Source organism: Labrus bergylta, chromosome 15 (genome assembly GCF_963930695.1).
Source record: "Labrus bergylta chromosome 15, fLabBer1.1, whole genome shotgun sequence".
Lineage (NCBI taxonomy): Eukaryota > Metazoa > Chordata > Actinopteri > Labriformes > Labridae > Labrus > Labrus bergylta.
Genome location: NC_089209.1, coordinates 3896014 through 3914476, shown reverse-complemented (window position 1 = coordinate 3914476; position 18463 = coordinate 3896014). Strand labels below are relative to the sequence as shown.

General features: G+C 40.0%; 2 protein-coding genes across 5 annotated transcripts; both read left to right on the top strand.

Annotated features, from left to right (window-relative positions):
* The first annotated feature begins 1774 nt into the window (after positions 1–1774).
* LOC136182765 (uncharacterized) lies at positions 1775–8519 on the top strand. Of its 2 annotated transcripts, none has more exons than XM_065964077.1 (7): positions 1775–2096; positions 2953–3285; positions 3422–3700; positions 3878–3982; positions 6419–6505; positions 6604–6632; positions 7237–8519. In XM_065964077.1, the coding sequence occupies exons 1-7, from the start codon at positions 2036–2038 to the stop codon at positions 7303–7305; spliced, it is 963 nt and encodes a 320-aa protein (XP_065820149.1). In that variant the 5' UTR covers positions 1775–2035; the 3' UTR covers positions 7306–8519. The 2 variants fall into 2 exon arrangements, with proteins under 2 accessions (XP_065820149.1, XP_065820148.1); XM_065964076.1 differs by having other exon boundaries at positions 1776–2096; positions 2950–3285.
* A 2067-nt stretch (positions 8520–10586) lies between these two features.
* LOC136182764 (uncharacterized) lies at positions 10587–17202 on the top strand. Of its 3 annotated transcripts, none has more exons than XM_065964073.1 (7): positions 10587–10720; positions 11577–11909; positions 12043–12321; positions 12499–12603; positions 15042–15128; positions 15227–15255; positions 15861–17202. In XM_065964073.1, the coding sequence occupies exons 1-7, from the start codon at positions 10660–10662 to the stop codon at positions 15927–15929; spliced, it is 963 nt and encodes a 320-aa protein (XP_065820145.1). In that variant the 5' UTR covers positions 10587–10659; the 3' UTR covers positions 15930–17202. The 3 variants fall into 3 exon arrangements, with proteins under 3 accessions (XP_065820145.1, XP_065820144.1, XP_065820146.1); XM_065964072.1 differs by having other exon boundaries at positions 10593–10720; positions 11574–11909; XM_065964074.1 differs by lacking the exon at positions 12043–12321 and having other exon boundaries at positions 10593–10720; positions 11574–11909.
* The last annotated feature ends 1261 nt before the right edge of the window (positions 17203–18463 follow it).

Below are 18463 nucleotides of genomic sequence, written 5' to 3'. Positions count from 1 at the left end.
AATACTTACAGTAATTCATAGAAAACTTTGTTTCGGTCTCGTTTCGTCCGCTCTGGTTTGTTACCGCTTCGTTCACCCTCGGCCATGAACTACCATAGGAGCACAACTGGACAGCTGGAGTCCCGAGACAAAGGAATTCCTGTAGTAATTTTACAGATTCACTAGCGACAGCGTGAGATAATACAATATGTGTGGTATAAAACCATTAAAAACACTTAAACAAACACACATGCAGTCATTGTTTTGAATCATTAAAACATAGTATTTTATTCTGAAAATAAATGGATGTTTTAATGTTGTCTGACTTCCCATCCCGCTCGATCTTTTCTGTGGTAAATTGATGCGCCGTGCTCCGGCATCCGGCAAAAATAGAATCCTTGCATGTTACGCCGCTACACAAACCCACAGCTAAATGCTATCCTAGCGCCTGACTCTAAGGCCAGTGAGCCCGTAACTTAATGCCTCTCCTTTGTTGAGTAAACGTGAATGTGTATCCTGCCTTACCTAAATGTGTGTGCACCTGTCCTGTCTGTTTGAGGGGTGCGTGCAGGTGACTCACCGCCAAGATCCTCGTACGTGACACAAAAACAAACGTTACTTCAGATTCAGTCTCTCAGGTGTCTTGCGTCCTCGCGTCTCCCACGTGGCGTCTCTTCCACTCAAAACCTCCGCAGGTGCTGCTAATGAAGGTTACAGAGACGGAGTCACCACACCCCCCTCAGGTGTGTCATCAGTACTGACCCTGCTTCTCCTCCTACTAACCTCGCCTACCGCTAAAGACCCTGAAGTCAATCCTCCTAACGCATTATCTTAACATTGCATATCTTCTACGGAAGGCTCCGCACTGCCAGAGCTGAGACGCAGCGCAGCGGAGCTAATGGAAGCACACACATTGAATAAAGTGAAAACCAACGTCGCTGCTGTAACGGAGTGGACACAAACAAACACGCTTCTGGTGGAATTTAGGCTTTACATGAGGTGTAAACCAGGTTTTGTTGTTGTTGTATGTGCAGACAGTCCTGGTCTGCACGTACATGTCCTCACAAAAGCTGATATAAGATATATATATAAGATATAAGATGCCACAGTGTCAGTGAGATCACTGAGGTTTGTTGATGCAGCCTCAAAAACAGTCCAATCAGTGCAGTCAGAGCAGGCCTGTAACACCAGCTTTGACTCCTCTGTCCATCTGTGCTGGTTAATCAATTCAGTAAATCACATTCCACCACAACATGATGCAGTGTTAAAAGTTCTGGTCATTCATGGATTTCTGTTTGATCGCGTTGATCCTGGCACTAAAGTCCTCTTGGTCTTATGTCCATGTCTTAGGTGTTGAATGTCTGTCCCTGTGACCTTGGTGTGTTTCTGATGTTTATCTGGGCATAATTAGTGAAACCTTCAGAGCTCTGATGCTGTCGACTTGTACTCACATTCTCAGAAAAACACTTCCTCTAAATCTTCAGAGAAACTGACTTCAGCGATAAAATGAGGAACCAACAGATCTTACACCAATCAAGTCTCATCCTGTCGTAGTTTTTCCCATCGTGGACATCAAGAGTTGAATTCTCTTGGGTGAGGAGTTTGACTTTTCAGCTGTCTGCTCATACATGCTGCCAAACATGACTATGAGTCCTGTTTACTAAGAAACTCGTTGAAACTCACAATCATAACACCCTTAACTTCCTCAGTCAACATCTTCCTGTTCAAGAAGGGGAAAGGTCTCACAGTGTGAACTTCAGACTGTTTATGAGCCTTAAAACACTCTAATATTGCAGATTAACAATATCAGGTCGCCGTCTGTAACTGTGGAGAGAAAACTCATCGGAAAAATTGTAAAAGTGAACATTTTTACAGCGTTTCTGTCTTTTTGGACAGAAATCCACTGACATAGAACGGACACAGAGCCACTTTGAGGAAGTGACATCACACTAACCACAAGAAGTAGCTGCTTCAGCAACGCTAAAAAAAACCTTCAACTTTATGAACTCGTACAGTTGTGAGCGTGAGAACAGAAGAGGACAGACTGAGAATCACGATGGACGAGTTCAAATGGATTCAAATTTCTTTCATCCTTGTGACGGTGCTTCAGCTGACAGGTAAGAAAACTATCACATACAAATATAAAATGTAAAAGAAATCTTCATCAGTATAATGTAAAATACTATATAACTTGGGCTATGTAACTTATTGACGGGTCACAAGTGTCAGGAGGAGGGGTCAAAGGAATTTGAATGACTTAATAGATGAATTCATTTGCAGCAAGTTGTCCGTTATTTGGTGACATCAAATATTTATTTCTTCTCTTTTTGTCATCACTGCTGTATGGGTTGTAGTTTTTATTGTTGTCATTTTAACATCTATACCTTTCTTACTTCATAACACATCATTTGAAAGTAATTAAAGTAAAAGAAGAGTAAGTGAGACATTATCATCTTGACTGAGACACTTCTGAGAATCTCTAGAAAAACTAAAACTATACAGTATATATATTTTATCTACTGGTGTCAGCTCCAGCTACTTGGTGTCAGTGTGAACTTCCTATCAAATGTTAGAGCGGACATTTTCTGCCAGAAAAAGAAAAAAGTGACGTATGTGTTTAGGAAGTCATTGAGGAAGTGACTCTTTCCAAATTAGAGGAAGTAGATAAACATGTCTGTGTAAGAAAGTTAAAGACGCAGAAGATGAGGGAATTCAAATTAATTCAAAATGTTTTGATTTCTGATAATGATGCTTCAATTTACAGTTAAGGACATATAAAACATGAACAGTTTTAACAGAGGAAGATGTATTTAAAGACTCTAAGTCTATTTGTTTTCTAACAGGGTGTGCTTCATGAACTCTTAAACAGAGTAAACTTCTTCCCCACATTAACCTCAAAATGTCTCCATAATGACATTGAAAGTCAGATTTGTATTTCTCTTAATCTTTGAATCTTCTCTCTTATCTCAGCAGCAGTAACTGGACTGTCTCCCCTCTACTACTATGTCAGAGTTGAAGATGAAGTCACATTGGCTTGTAGAAACGTGATAGAAGATCAGAGTGACTGTGACAGTACTGCATGGACTTGGACCAGTAGATCAGCAAAAGCAGCAGTAGAGCTGATTACACTCGGGCAGATTGCTGAAAACACTGGATTTAAATCAGACAGACTGAGTGTGGCAGTGAACTGTACTCTGGTTATAAAGAAGGTCACAAAGGAGGATGCTGGTTATTTTGTCTGTCAACAGTACAAATCAGACAGAAAAGCAGCTCCAGATGCTCCGGTGTATCTGTCTGTTATTTCCAGTGAGTATTTATTTTGAAAGTGTTCAGCTCTCTTTTTAAAACAATCAATTGAAACATGACCAATGTCAACATTACTCTGTTAAAAGTTTGGATTAAATTGTGTTGTTATTTCTCACAATATCTCCATCCTCACCAGTGACTGAGCAGATGAACAGAGATGAGGTGACATTAATCTGCTCTGTGTCGACGTTTGACGGGTGTAGACAAACAGTGAAGTGGCTGTTTCAGAATAAAGATGTGAAAGAACATAATCAAGGTGTGAGGACATCAGACTCTCCCTGCACTGCCTCTGTGACTGTTCTGACTTATCATGAAATCTACAAATCAAGATATAAGTCACTGGAGTGTAAAGTGAGTGTTGGTGATAGAGGGCAGCTGTTTCCCTTCAAACTTCAGCCCTCAGATGAGAATCCAGGTAAGATCTGTATTATAATAATTTCAGATAACTCTTATTGTAATTATTGAGCAATAAATGCTACAATTTGCTAAAACTAAAACTAATATAAAATGTTTATTCTATAAAGATTAGAACTTTTAATCTTCAAACATAATTTATATGTAAACGTTTATTAAGGTGTGTATATCTCTTCAGGTGAGGTCACTACAGCAACAATCAAATCAACAACACCAAATGAAAAGAGCAAAACAGAAACCGACACAACAGAAACTGGAGTAAATGATTCTTCAAAACTAAACGGTAATGGCTCAACTTCTTATGTTTGTCTTTGCTCTTTAAAACCAATTTAGGAAAAGGAACTTTACACAGTTTATTTTCCAATCTGTTCATCATTGCTTCCTTTGTGTGGATGATTTTGACATAACGATGGAGAAAAGAAGTTAAAAAAATGGCGCCGCTTGCTCCATTACTGGGCTAGATATCCCAGGATGCTTTGAGCAGCTAGTCAGACGGTTGTAATACATAATAAATGGAAGCAAATTTTGATTGACATCTGCAGCCAAAGTACTTAACTGTGTCTTCTCAGTTACATATATTCTTGAAAGTTATAGTTAGACGCCGATATCTCAACAGTAACTTTTTACTGAACATTTTTTTAATGGTTAGTTAAAAGAAGCAACTACAACTGTACTAAAAGCGACTGACGCTGTAAGAGCAGGTAATGACATAAAAATGTTTTGAAGCATTATTGGTTTCAGTCTCTGTCTTCATCTACACTTTCTCTACTGATGGACGGGGCCCTGGCCAAATTGGGGCCCTAAGCAGAATTTTATTTTGAGGCCCCCCCCATTACAAAATGACTGTCTCACGAAATGCCATTTAGGTTTACAACCTTTATTAGTAGGAACAAATCAAATGAACAGCCTCTATTAACAATGGAACAAGCCTTTTACAGATGCACACGTCTGTCTGCATTTTCTGGATGCAAAGTCATCAATGAGGTCGTCACATGAAAGCTGCTGTGCCACTAGCTGATGCTTATGATAGCCAGGCCACTCAAGCGTTCTTGCGCCATTGATGAGCGGAGGTATGTTTTGATGAGTGACGGGTGACGTGCTGGGTGAGGCTGCTTCAGTAGACATGGTGCTTGATGGCCCTGGTGACGTGCTGGTTGGGGCTGCTTCAGTAGACATGGTGCTTGATGGCCCTGGTGACGTGCTGGTTGGGGCTGCTTCAGTAGACATGGTGCTTGATGGCCCTGGTGACGTGCTGGTTGGGGCTGCTTCAGTAGACATGGTGCTTGATGGCTCCGTGTCACCCTTAGGAACAAACTTCAGCATTGACCCTGTTATGACAAGAAATCCATCATACAAGCAGATTATTAAGATTTGTTTTGGTCTTAATGGTAAATTACACAATGAAATGAATGTAAATACTAGCCTCACAAAGATTAAAATGCAATTAATGCAAATACGACTACAACTAATAATAATATTCATTATGATTTGATTTGATGATATTTCTATATTTAAATATTTTTATATACTTATTTTTATACTTCAGTTCTATATTCCTACACTGCTGTTTGCTGCTGCAACGCTTTAACTGTCTCCATTGTGGGTCAAATAAAAGATTATCTTAATTTATCTTATTTTATCTAATCTTATATGACTGTTATGAATTAAATTCACCAAGAGATGGCGACATTTTACCTCCATGAAAATAGCCCAAAACTTCTATTGATAGCATAGATTGATAGGCTATAAACCTGAGCCAACAGACGACCACCAACTGGTCAGTTAACCACTCCTTCTTCAACAGAGGTGAATTAATGCAGTTAACAAGACATTCAATAAATGATAATCAGGGCCGCTGGAACATTTAATCTCCAGTCCACATGTAGACAGAATGATCCTCTCTTCTGTCTCATGATTAGCAGAATAGCAGCTGGGGTGTTTATGCCTCAAAGTTTTTATTTTTTATTTCAACAACATACCTTCAAGTGAAGCACGAGCCTCCTCTGGTTTTGACTTTTTCTTTCTTTTGCTTGCTCCCGATTCATATTGTTGTTTGGAGGCCATCTCTCCACCTGCATCCAACTGCCTGTCTGACCGCTGATTGGTCAGATGCTGCGTGCGGTGTCAGATTACTCGTCTGTTTTTTTTTCTCTCCTGCCTCGGGCTGACTTGGTGCTCTACGCGCCTCACAGCAGCGATGCGCATCCTTTGCGCATTTGCAGAGAAAGCGTCCCCTTGCGCAAAATGGGGCCCCCCATGGATCGTGGGGCCCCCCATGGATCGTGGGGCCCTAAGCACAGCGCGTGTTCTGCGTGTAGGGAGGGGCGGCGCTGTGTGTATCTGTTTTATGTTCTTTGTCTGGGTTGAGTTGCTTCATGTATAAATGCGTAAAGACTGTTTAAAATCAGTCTATTGATTTCTGATATTCAGAGAGACCGAAACGTTTAAAGCAAACAAACCTTTTTAGAGGAAGAAATATGAAAAACATAATCAGTCCTTTGGTTTCTTAAAACAACACTGATTAAGGATTTGTTATTCAAAGTTCATACAGTGCAAAGGACTTATCTTTAAAATGTGTCGTGGAATAAAATACAAGTGATGCATGGTTTCCTTATATTTTATTTTGTGCTTCAAAGACAGATTAATTTAATATTTTAATGCACAACCGATTTATTTTTCTCCTTAATAAAAATGTAATTTGTCTTCGTTCTCTTTGCAGCCCAATGGAGGTTGATCGTTGTGTCTGTGGGTTTGTCAGCTCTCATACTAACTGTTGTGATGGTCAACGTATGGACAAAAACTCAAGGTGAGAACATTCACAGATTAAATTTACGAACAAGAAGTTTTTATGAACACACATATTCTCTGTTGAAGCTAAAGGGGAATCCGGCTCTTGTTTTTCAGGTCAACAAACACGTATGGATGAAAACATGGTGAGTTCTTCTAATCAGTGTTAGTGACTTCAGGCCCCGTGTCCACCTGCTTGAAGCATTTGTGCGCTGAGAGGAAAAGCGTTGCACGTCCGTCCTGTCTCTATGACAACAGTCTGTTGCCTGTATGACCGACACGGCTCCGTTGCTTTTTACTGTGTGTTTAATAGTTGAGATTGTTTATTTCTCGATCAGACACGGAGCAAAGAGGATGTGAGTACAAGACACGATCAGTATCTGGCAAAACTACGGGGAATATCATACATTTGGAAAAGAGTGCCGGTCACTTCAACTGCCTTTCTGAAAAGTTGAAAGATTTTCAACTTGAGCGCTTAGAGAGAAAAAAACGCTGGGCACTGCACTTTTTCTCCAAGCGACCGCTGCAAACGCTCTCTACTCATTGAAGACAATTGAAAAATGATGGTGGCGCTCAGAAAGAAACCCTAGGTGGACACTGGTCCTTATAATGTAGTTACTTCTCAGCTGACTTTAGGATGCAGATAAAAAGGCCTTTACAGTAGTCGAGTCCTTGTGAGAATAGGTTTTGGAATTGTAAAATGATCTTTTTCAGAGTGTTGGGTTGACTGTGTCGTGTTGTTTGTCGCAGGTGAATGGAAGCCATGAAGATGATGATGCTGTGAACTATGAAAACATCAGATCTCCTGCAGAGGAATGACACAATCTTCTGTCTCTGTCAGACTACACAGATCAACAACTCAAGTTCTTGTAGCCTCTGCTCTACATGGAGGAAAACCTCCCTCCATCTGTGAACTTCTCTGTTGGATTGAAAATCTCAGTTTTTCATTAGAACAAGAATTTGTCTTTATACAAAGATTCAATGTAAATGACCAGAAAATGCAAAGAAATGTAAAAATACAGGCTTCTCTCTGAAGATGAGGATGCAAATGACCGCCCTGTCAGACCTAAAATTAATGTAAATACATGTCACATATCTGATACAAGCTCTGTGACAGCACATATAATCAATACAATATTAGTGCTTTGTAAAAAACACATTAAATCTGTTTTTTTATTTACTTTAAAGGAAGAAAAAAACTTGTAAATACTCATCTTAACCCAAAATTCTTGAATCTTCAACTTCCTCACTCCTGGTTTTTGTGTCCTTCATTTATCATGGACCTCAACAAAGTATTTACTTTTGATTTTAAGTGCCCTAACATGAGACTCTTTTTACAAAAGCACATATGTAAACCATCTCGCTTCTTGCATAGAAAAGACTTTACATGTTCAACATTTTAACCACATTCGATGCAGTGCATCCTTTGGGTAAAATAGCAAAGACATTTACAGAATCAGTCACTATAGATATGCAATTGTATACAACATGAGTGATGTGTTTAAGGTTGTTCTCCCCACAAACCACAACAGGAAACACCAATCGTCTCAATTCACCAAGGTCCAAGTACCATGCAGTGAGGTATCAGGTCTTACCCTGCATCCCCATGGCTGTGTAATGCACTCCCCGACCACCTGAGGGCAGTATCGCCTATTGAAACTTTGAAACAGGACTTAAAACCTTCCTCATTCCAAGTGCCTTCTTTCAATTTAGTGCCTCTTACCTGTTATGCTCTTGTTTTTACTCTGTAGCACTTGAGTTTGTTTTAAAATGTGAATTACAAATACGATGTGTCATTGTTAATGTACAGATTGTGCTCAAAATGTGCAGAAGTATTCATGTTGAATTAGAAGGATTGTGTCCATATTTGATTCAACATTTTTGACATGTGTTTAGATGAAACTGATCTCATGATGTCATTTTGCTCTTGATTGTTTTGTAAGTTGTGTCTTGTTGTAAGTTAACCATGACCCCACATTTGTGCTGTGCATGACCCCTTTCAAATGAACTAATAAACTACATTTTTAAGTCAACGTTTTGTAAATGATACATCAAGAAATGAAGAGCTTCTAGTATTGAATAAATGAAATCCAACTTCACAGTTCATCAGGATTATATCCAGTTCACCACACATGCAGGATTTCAGGAAGTATTTGAAAAAGTGGAATACTTACAGTAATTCATAGAAAACTTTGTTTCGGTCTCGTTTCGTCTGCTCTGGTTTGTTACCGCTTCGTTCACCCTCGGCCATGAACTACCATAGGAGCACAACTGGACAGCTGGAGTCCCGAGACAAAGGAATTCCTGTAGTAATTTTACAGATTCACTAGCGACAGCGTGAGATAATACAATATGTGTGGTATAAAACCATTAAAAACACTTAAACAAACACACATGCAGTCATTGTTTTGAATCATTAAAACATACTATTTTATTCTGAAAATAAATGGATGTTTTAATGTTGTCTGACTTCCCATCCCGCTCGATCTTTTCTGTGGTAAATTGATGCGCCGGCATCCGGCAAAAATAGAATCCTTGCATGTTACGCCGCTACACAAACCCACAGCTAAATGCTATCCTAGCGCCTGACTCTAAGGCCAGTGAGCCCGTAACTTAATGCCTCTCCTTTGTTGAGTAAACGTGAATGTGTATCCTGCCTTACCTGAATGTGTGTGCACCTGTCCTGTCTGTTTGAGGAGTGCGTGCAGGTGACTCACCGCCAAGATCCTCGTACGTGACACAAAAACAAACGTTACTTCAGATTCAGTCTCTCAGGTGTCTTGCGTCCTCGCGTCTCCCTCGTGGCGTCTCTTCCACTCAAAACCTCCGCAGGTGCTGCTAATGAAGGTTACAGAGACGGAGTCACCACACCACCCTCAGGTGTGTCATCAGTACTGACCCTGCTTCTCCTCCTACTAACCTCGCCTACCGCTAAAGACCCTGAAGTCAATCCTCCTAACGCATTATCATAACATTGCATATCTCCTACGGAAGGCTCCGCACTGCCAGAGCTGAGACGCAGCGCAGCGGAGCTAATGGAAGCACACACATTGAATAAAGTGAAAACCAGCGTCGCTGCTGTAACGGAGTGGACACAAACAAACACGCTTCTGGTGGAATTTAGGCTTTACATGAGGTGTAAACCAGGTTTTGTTGTTGTTGTATGTGCAGACAGTCCTGGTCTGCACGTACATGTCCTCACAAAAGCTGATATAAGATATATATATATAAGATATAAGATGCCATAGTGTCAGTGAGATCACTGAGGTTTGTTGATGCAGCCTCAAAAACAGTCCAATCAGTGCAGTCAGAGCAGGCCTGTAACACCAGCTTTGACTCCTCTGTCCATCTGTGCTGGTTAATCAATTCAGTAAATCACATTCCACCACAACATGATGCAGTGTTAAAAGTTCTGGTCATTCATGGATTTCTGTTTGATCGCGTTGATCCTGGCACTAAAGTCCTCTTGGTCTTATGTCCATGTCTTAGGTGTTGAATGTCTGTCCCTGTGACCTTGGTGTGTTTCTGATGTTTATCTGGGCATAATTAGTGAAACCTTCAGAGCTCTGATGCTGTCGACTTGTACTCACATTCTCAGAAAAACACTTCCTCTAAATCTTCAGAGAAACTGACTTCAGCGATAAAATGAGGAACCAACAGATCTTACACCAATCAAGTCTCATCCTGTCGTAGTTTTTCCCATCGTGGACATCAAGAGTTGAATTCTCTTGGGTGAGGAGTTTGACTTTTCAGCTGTCTGCTCATACATGCTGCCAAACATGACTATGAGTCCTGTTTACTAAGAAACTCGTTGAAACTCACAATCATAACACCCTTAACTTCCTCAGTCAACATCTTCCTGTTCAAAAAGGGGAAAGGTCTCACAGTGTGAACTTCAGACTGTTTATGAGCCTTAAAACACTCTAATATTGCAGATTAACAATATCAGGTCGCCGTCTGTAACTGTGGAGAGAAAACTCATCGGAAAAATTGTAAAAGTGAACATTTTTACAGCGTTTCTGTCTTTTTGGACAGAAATCCACTGACATAGAACGGACACAGAGCCACTTTGAGGAAGTGACATCACACTAACCACAAGAAAAAAAACCTTCAACTTTATGAACTCGTACAGTTGTGAGCGTGAGAACAGAAGAGGACAGACTGAGAATCACGATGGACGAGTTCAAATGGATTCAAATTTCTTTCATCCTTGTGACGGTGCTTCAGCTGACAGGTAAGAAAACTATCACATACAAATATAAAATGTAAAAGAAATCTTCATCAGTATAATGTAAAATACTATATAACTTGGGCTATGTAACTTATTGACGGGTCACAAGTGTCAGGAGGAGGGGTCAAAGGAATTTGAATGACTTAATAGATGAATTCATTTGCAGCAAGTTGTCCGTTATTTGGTTACATCAAATATTTATTTCTTCTCTTTTTGTCATCACTGCTGTATGGGTTGTAGTTTTTATTGTTGTCATTTTAACATCTATACCTTTCTTACTTCATAACACATCATTTGAAAGTAATTAAAGTAAAAGAAGAGTAAGTGAGACATTATCATCTTGACTGAGACACTTCTGAGAATCTCTAGAAAAACTAAAACTATACAGTATATATATTTTATCTACTGGTGTCAGCTCCAGCTACTTGGTGTCAGTGTGAACTTCCTATCAAATGTTAGAGCGGACATTTTCTGCCAGAAAAAGAAAAAAGTGACGTATGTGTTTAAGAAGTCATTGAGGAAGTGACTCTTTCCAAATTAGAGGAAGTAGATAAACATGTCTGTGTAAGAAAGTTAAAGACGCAGAAGATGAGGGAATTCAAATTAATTCAAAATGTTTTGATTTCTGATAATGATGCTTCAATTTACAGTTAAGGACATATAAAACATGAACAGTTTTAACAGAGGAAGATGTATTTAAAGACTCTAAGTCTATTTGTTTTCTAACAGGGTGTGCTTCATGAACTCTTAAACAGAGTAAACTTCTTCCCCACATTAACCTCAAAATGTCTCCATAATGACATTGAAAGTCAGATTTGTATTTCTCTTAATCTTTGAATCTTCTCTCTTATCTCAGCAGCAGTAACTGGACTGTCTCCCCTCTACTACTATGTCAGAGTTGAAGATGAAGTCACATTGGCTTGTGGAAACGTGATAGAAGATCAGAGTGACTGTGACAGTACTGCATGGACCTGGACCAGTAGATCAACAAAAGCAGCAGTAGAGCTGATTACACTCGGGCAGATTGCTGATAACACTGGATTTAAATCAGACAGACTGAGTGTGGCAGTGAACTGTGCTCTGGTTATAAAGAAGGTCACAGAGGAGGATGCTGGTTATTTTGTCTGTCAACAGTACAAATCAGACAGAAAAGCAGCTCCAGATGCTCCGGTGTATCTGTCTGTTATTTCCAGTGAGTATTTATTTTGAAAGTGTTCAGCTCTCTTTTTAAAACAATCAATTGAAACACGACCAATGTCAACATTACTCTGTTAAAAGTTTGGATTAAATTGTGTTATTTCTCACAATATCTCCATCCTCACCAGTGACTGAGCAGAAGAACAGAGATGAGGTGACATTAATCTGCTCTGTGTCGACGTTTGACGGGTGTAGACAAACAGTGAAGTGGCTGTTTCAGAATAAAGATGTTGAAGAACATCGTCATAGTGTGAGGACATCAGACTCTCCCTGCACTGCCTCTGTGACTGTTCCGACTTATCTTGAAATCTACAAATCAAGATATAAGTCACTGGAGTGTAAAGTGAGTGTTGGTGATAGAGGGCAGCTGTTTCCCTTCAAACTTCAGCCCTCAGATAAGAATCCAGGTAAGATCTGTATTATAATAATTTCAGATAACTCTTATTGTAATTATTGAGCAATAAATGCTACAATTTGCTAAAACTAAAACTAATATAAAATGTTTATTCTATAAAGATTAGAACTTTTAATCTTCAAACATAATTTATATGTAAACGTTTATTAAGGTGTGTATATCTCTTCAGGTGAGGTCACTACAGCAACAATCAAATCAACAACACCAAATGAAAAGAGCAAAACAGAAACCGACACAACAGAAACTGGAGTAAATGATTCTTCAAAACTAAACGGTAATGGCTCAACTTCTTATGTTTGTCTTTGCTCTTTAAAACCAATTTAGGAAAAGGAACTTTACACAGTTTATTTTCCAATCTGTTCATCATTGCTTCCTTTGTGTGGATGATTTTGACATAACGATGGAGAAAAGAAGTTAAAAAAATGGCGCCGCTTGCTCCATTACTGGGCTAGATATCCCAGGATGCTTTGAGCAGCGAGTCAGACGGTTGTAATACATAATAAATGGAGGCAAATTTTGATTGACATCTGCAGCCAAAGTACTTAACTGTGTCTTCTCAGTTACATATATTCTTGAAAGTTATAGTTAGACGCCGATATCTCAACAGTAACTTTTTACTGAACATTTTTTTAATGGTTAGTTAAAAGAAGCAACTACAACTGTACTAAAAGCGACTGACGCTGTAAGAGCAGGTAATGACATAAAAATGTTTTGAAGCATTATTGGTTTCAGTCTCTGTCTTCATCTACACTTTCTCTACTGATGGACGGGGCCCTGGCCAAATTGGGGCCCTAAGCAGAATTTTATTTTGAGGCCCCCCCCATTACAAAATGACTGTCTCACAAAATGCCATTTAGGTTTACAACCTTTATTAGTAGGAACAAATCAAATGAACAGCCTCTATTAACAATGGAACAAGCCTTTTACAGATGCACACGTCTGTCTGCATTTTCTGGATGCAAAGTCATCAATGAGGTCGTCACATGAAAGCTGCTGTGCCACTAGCTGATGCTTATGATAGCCAGGCCACTCAAGCGTTCTTGCGCCATTGATGAGCGGAGGTATGTTTTGATGAGTGACGGGTGACGTGCTGGGTGAGGCTGCTTCAGTAGACATGGTGCTTGATGGCCCTGGTGACGTGCTGGTTGGGGCTGCTTCAGTAGACATGGTGCTTGATGGCCCTGGTGACGTGCTGGTTGGGGCTGCTTCAGTAGACATGGTGCTTGATGGCCCTGGTGACGTGCTGGTTGGGGCTGCTTCAGTAGACATGGTGCTTGATGGCTCCGTGTCACCCTTAGGAACAAACTTCAGCATTGACCTTGTTATGACAAGAAATCCATCATACAAGCAGATTATTAAGATTTGTTTTGGTCTTAATGGTAAATTACACAATGAAATGAATGTAAATACTAACCTCACAAAGATTAAAATGCAATTAATGCAAATACGACTACAACTAATAATAATATTCATTATGATTTGATTTGATGATATTTCTATATTTAAATATTTTTATATACTTGTTTTTAGACTTCAGTTCTATATTCCTACACTGCTGTTTGCTGCTGCAACGCTTTAACTGTCTCCATTGTGGGTCAAATAAAAGATTATCTTAATTTATCTTATTTTATCTAATCTTATATGACTGTTATGAATTAAATTCACCAAGAGATGGCGACATTTTACCTCCATGAAAATAGCCCCAAACTTCTATTGATAGCATAGATTGATAGGCTATAAACCTGAGCCAACATACGACCACCAACTGGTCAGTTAACCACTCCTTCTTCAACAGAGGTGAATTAATGCAGTTAACAAGACATTCAATAAATGATAATCAGGGCCGCTGGAACATTTAATCTCCAGTCCACATGTAGACAGAATGATCCTCTCTTCTGTCTCATGATTAGCAGAATAGCAGCTGGGGTGTTTATGCCTCAAAGTTTTTATTTTTTATTTCAACAACATACCTTCAAGTGAAGCACGAGCCTCCTCTGGTTTTGACTTTTTCTTTCTTTTGCTTGCTCCCGATTCATATTGTTGTTTGGAGGCCATCTCTCCACCTGCATCCAACTGCCTGTCTGACCGCTGATTGGTCAGATGCTGCGTGCGGTGTCAGATTACTCGTCTGTTTTTTTTTCTCTCCTGCCTCGGGCTGACTTGGTGCTCTACGCGCGCCTCACAGCAGCGATGCGCATCCTTTGCGCATTTGCAGAGAAAGCGTCCCCTTGCGCAAAATGGGGCCCCCCATGGATCGTGGGGCCCCCCATGGATCGTGGGGCCCTAAGCACAGCGCGTGTTCTGCGTGTAGGGAGGGGCGGCGCTGTGTGTATCTGTTTTATGTTCTTTGTCTGGGTTGAGTTGCTTCATGTATAAATGCGTAAAGACTGTTTAAAATCAGTCTATTGATTTCTGATATTCAGAGAGACCGAAACGTTTAAAGCAAACAAACCTTTTTAGAGGAAGAAATATGAAAAACATAATCAGTCCTTTGGTTTCTTAAAACAACACTGATTAAGGATTTGTTATTCAAAGTTCATACAGTGCAAAGGACTTATCTTTAAAATGTGTCGTGGAATAAAATACAAGTGATGCATGGTTTCCTTATATTTTATTTTGTGCTTCAAAGACAGATTAATTTAATATTTTAATGCACAACCGATTTATTTTTCTCCTTAATAAAAATGTAATTTGTCTTCGTTCTCTTTGCAGCCCAATGGAGGTTGATCGTTGTGTCTGTGGGTTTGTCAGCGCTCATACTAACTGTTGTGATGGTCAACGTATGGACAAAAACTCAAGGTGAGAACATTCACAGATTAAATTTACGAACAAGAAGTTTTTATGAACACACATATTCTCTGTTGAAGCTAAAGGGGAATCCGGCTCTTGTTTTTCAGGTCAACAAACACGTATGGATGAAAACATGGTGAGTTCTTCTCATCAGTGTTAGTGACTTCAGGCCCCGTGTCCACCTGCTTGAAGCATTTGTGCGCTGAGAGGAAAAGCGCTGCACGTCCGTCCTGTCTCTATGACAACAGTCTGTTGTCTGTATGACCGACACGGCTCCGTTGCTTTTTACTGTGTGTTTAATAGTTGAGATCGTTTATTTCTCGATCAGACACGGAGCAAAGAGGATGTGAGTACAAGACACGATCAGTATCTGGCAAAACTACGGGGAATATCATACATTTGGAAAAGAGTGCCGGCCACTTCAACTGCCTTTCTGAAAAGTTGAAAGATTTTCAACTTGAGCGCTTAGAGAGAAAAAAAACGCTGGGCACTGCACTTTTTCTCCAAGCGACCGCTGCAAACGCTCTCTACTCATTGAAGACAATTGAAAAATGATGGTGGCGCTCAGAAAGAAACCCTATGTGGACACTGGTCCTTATAATGTAGTTACTTCTCAGCTGACTTTAGGATGCAGATAAAAAGGCCTTTACAGTAGTCGAGTCCTTGTGAGAATAGGTTTTGGAATTGTAAAATGATCTTTTTCAGAGTGTTGGGTTGACTGTGTCGTGTTGTTTGTCGCAGGTGAATGGAAGCCATGAAGATGATGATGCTGTGAACTATGAAAACATCAGCTCTCCTGCAGAGGAATGACACAATCTTCTGTCTCTGTCAGACTACACAGATCAACAACTCAAGTTCTTGTAGCCTCTGCTCTACATGGAGGAAAACCTCCCTCCATCTGTGAACTTCTCTGTTGGATTGAAAATCTCAGTTTTTCATTAGAACAAGAATTTGTCTTTATACAAAGATTCAATGACCAGAAAATGCAAAGAAATGTAAAAATACAGGCTTCTCTCTGAAGATGAGGATGCAAATGACCGCCCTGTCAGACCTAAAATTAATGTAAATACATGTCACATATCTGATACAAGCTCTGTGACAGCACATATAATCAATACAATATTAGTGCTTTGTAAAAAAACACATTAAATCTGTTTTTTTATTTACTTTAAAGGAAGAAAAAAACTTGTAAATACTCATCTTAACCCAGAATTATTGAATCTTCAACTTCCTCACTCCTGGTTTTTGTGTCCTTCATTTATCATGGACCTCAACAAAGTATTTACTTTTGATTTTAAGTGCCCTAACATGAGACTCTTTTTACAAAAGCACATATGTAAACCATCTCGCTTCTTGCATAGAAAAGACTTTACATGTTCAACATTTTAACCACATTCGATGCAGTGCATCCTTTGGGTAAAATAGCAAAGACATTTACAGAATCAGTCACTATAGACATGCAATTGTATACAACATGAGTGATGTATTTAAGGCTGTTCTCCCCACAAACCACAACAGGAAACACCAATCGTCTCAATTCACCAAGGTCCAAGTACCATGCAGTGAGGTATCAGGTCTTACCCTGCATCCCCATGGCTGTGTAATGCACTCCCCGACCACCTGAGGGCAGTATCGCCTATTGAAACTTTTAAACAGGACTTAAAACCTTCCTCATTCCAAGTGCCTTCTTTCAATTTAGTGCCTCTTACCTGTTATGCTCTTGTTTTTACTCTGTAGCACTTGAGTTTGTTTTAAAATGTGAATTACAAATACGATGTGTCATTGTTAATGTACAGATTGTGCTCAAAATGTGCAGAAGTATTCATGTTGAATTAGAAGGATCGTGTCCATATTTGATTCAACATTGTTCACGTGTTTAGATGAAACTGATCTCATGATGTCATTTTGCTCTTGATTGTTTTGTAAGTTGTGTCTTGTTGTAAGTTAACCATGACCCCACATTTGTGCTGTGCATGACCCCTTTCAAATGAACTAATAAACTACATTTTTAAGTCAACGTTTTGTAAATGATACATCAAGAAATGAAGAGCTTCTAGTATTGAATAAATGAAATCCAACTTCACAGTTCATCAGGATTATATCCAGTTCACCACACATGCAGGATTTCAGGAAGTATTTGAAAAAGTGGAATACTTACAGTAATTCATAGAAAACTTTGTTTCGGTCTCGTTTCGTCCGCTCTGGTTTGTTACCGCTTCGTTCACCCTCGGCCATGAACTACCATAGGAGCACAACTGGACAGCTGGAGTCCCGAGACAAAGGAATTCCTGTAGTAATTTTACAGATTCACTAGCGACAGCGTGAGATAATACAATATGTGTGGTATAAAACCATTAAAAACACTTAAACAAACACACATGCAGTCATTGTTTTGAATCATTAAAACATAGTATTTTATTCTGAAAATAAATGGATGTTTTAATGTTGTCTGACTTCCCATCCCGCTCGATCTTTTCTGTGGTAAATTGATGCGCCGTGCTCCGGCATCCGGCAAAAATAGAATCCTTGCATGTTACGCCGCTACACAAACCCACAGCTAAATGCTATCCTAGCGCCTGACTCTAAGGCCAGTGAGCCCGTAACTTAATGCCTCTCCTTTGTTGAGTAAACGTGAATGTGTATCCTGCCTTACCTGAATGTGTGTGCACCTGTCCTGTCTGTTTGAGGGGTGCGTGCAGGTGACTCACCGCCAAGATCCTCGTACGTGACACAAAAACAAACGTTACTTCAGATTCAGTCTCTCAGGTGTCTTGCGTCCTCGCGTCTCCCTCGTGGCGTCTCTTCCACTCAAAACCTCCGCAGGTGCTGCTAATGAAGGTTACAGAGACGGAGTCACCACACCCCCCTCAGGTGTGTCATCAGTACTGACCCTGCTTCTCCTCCTACTAACCTCGCCTACCGCTAAAGACCCTGAAGTCAATCCTCCTAACGCATTATCATCACATTGCATATCTCCTACGGAAGGCTCCGCACTGCCAGAGCTGAGACGCAGCGCAGCGGAGCTAATGGAAGCACACACATTGAATAAAGTGAAAACCAGCGTCGCTGCTGTAACGGAGTGGACACAAACAAACACGCTTCTGGTGGAATTTAGGCTTTACATGAGGTGTAAACCAGGTTTTGTTGTTGTTGTATGTGCAGACAGTCCTGGTCTGCACGTACATGTCCTCACATGTGATATAAGATATATATATAAGATATAAGATGCCACAGTGTCAGTGAGATCACTGAGGTTTGTTGATGCAGCCTCAAAAACAGTCCAATCAGTGCAGTCAGAGCAGGCCTGTAACACCAGCTTTGACTCCTCTGTCCATCTGTGCTGG

What these genes read in the sequence shown, in the direction of transcription:
- LOC136182765 (XM_065964076.1), top strand. Translation starts at nt 2,036, where the DNA reads ATGGACGAGTTCAAATGGATTCAAATTTCTTTCATCCTTGTGACGGTG. An exon ending in TGATTCTTCAAAACTAAACG is followed by an intron (nt 3,983 to 6,418) that starts GTAATGGCTCAA and finishes TTCTCTTTGCAG; the next exon opens with CCCAATGGAGGTTGATCGTT. An exon ending in CACGTATGGATGAAAACATG is followed by an intron (nt 6,633 to 7,236) that starts GTGAGTTCTTCT and finishes TGTTTGTCGCAG; the next exon opens with GTGAATGGAAGCCATGAAGA.
- LOC136182764 (XM_065964072.1), top strand. Translation starts at nt 10,660, where the DNA reads ATGGACGAGTTCAAATGGATTCAAATTTCTTTCATCCTTGTGACGGTG. An exon ending in CGTATGGACAAAAACTCAAG is followed by an intron (nt 15,129 to 15,226) that starts GTGAGAACATTC and finishes CTTGTTTTTCAG; the next exon opens with GTCAACAAACACGTATGGAT. An exon ending in CACGTATGGATGAAAACATG is followed by an intron (nt 15,256 to 15,860) that starts GTGAGTTCTTCT and finishes TGTTTGTCGCAG; the next exon opens with GTGAATGGAAGCCATGAAGA.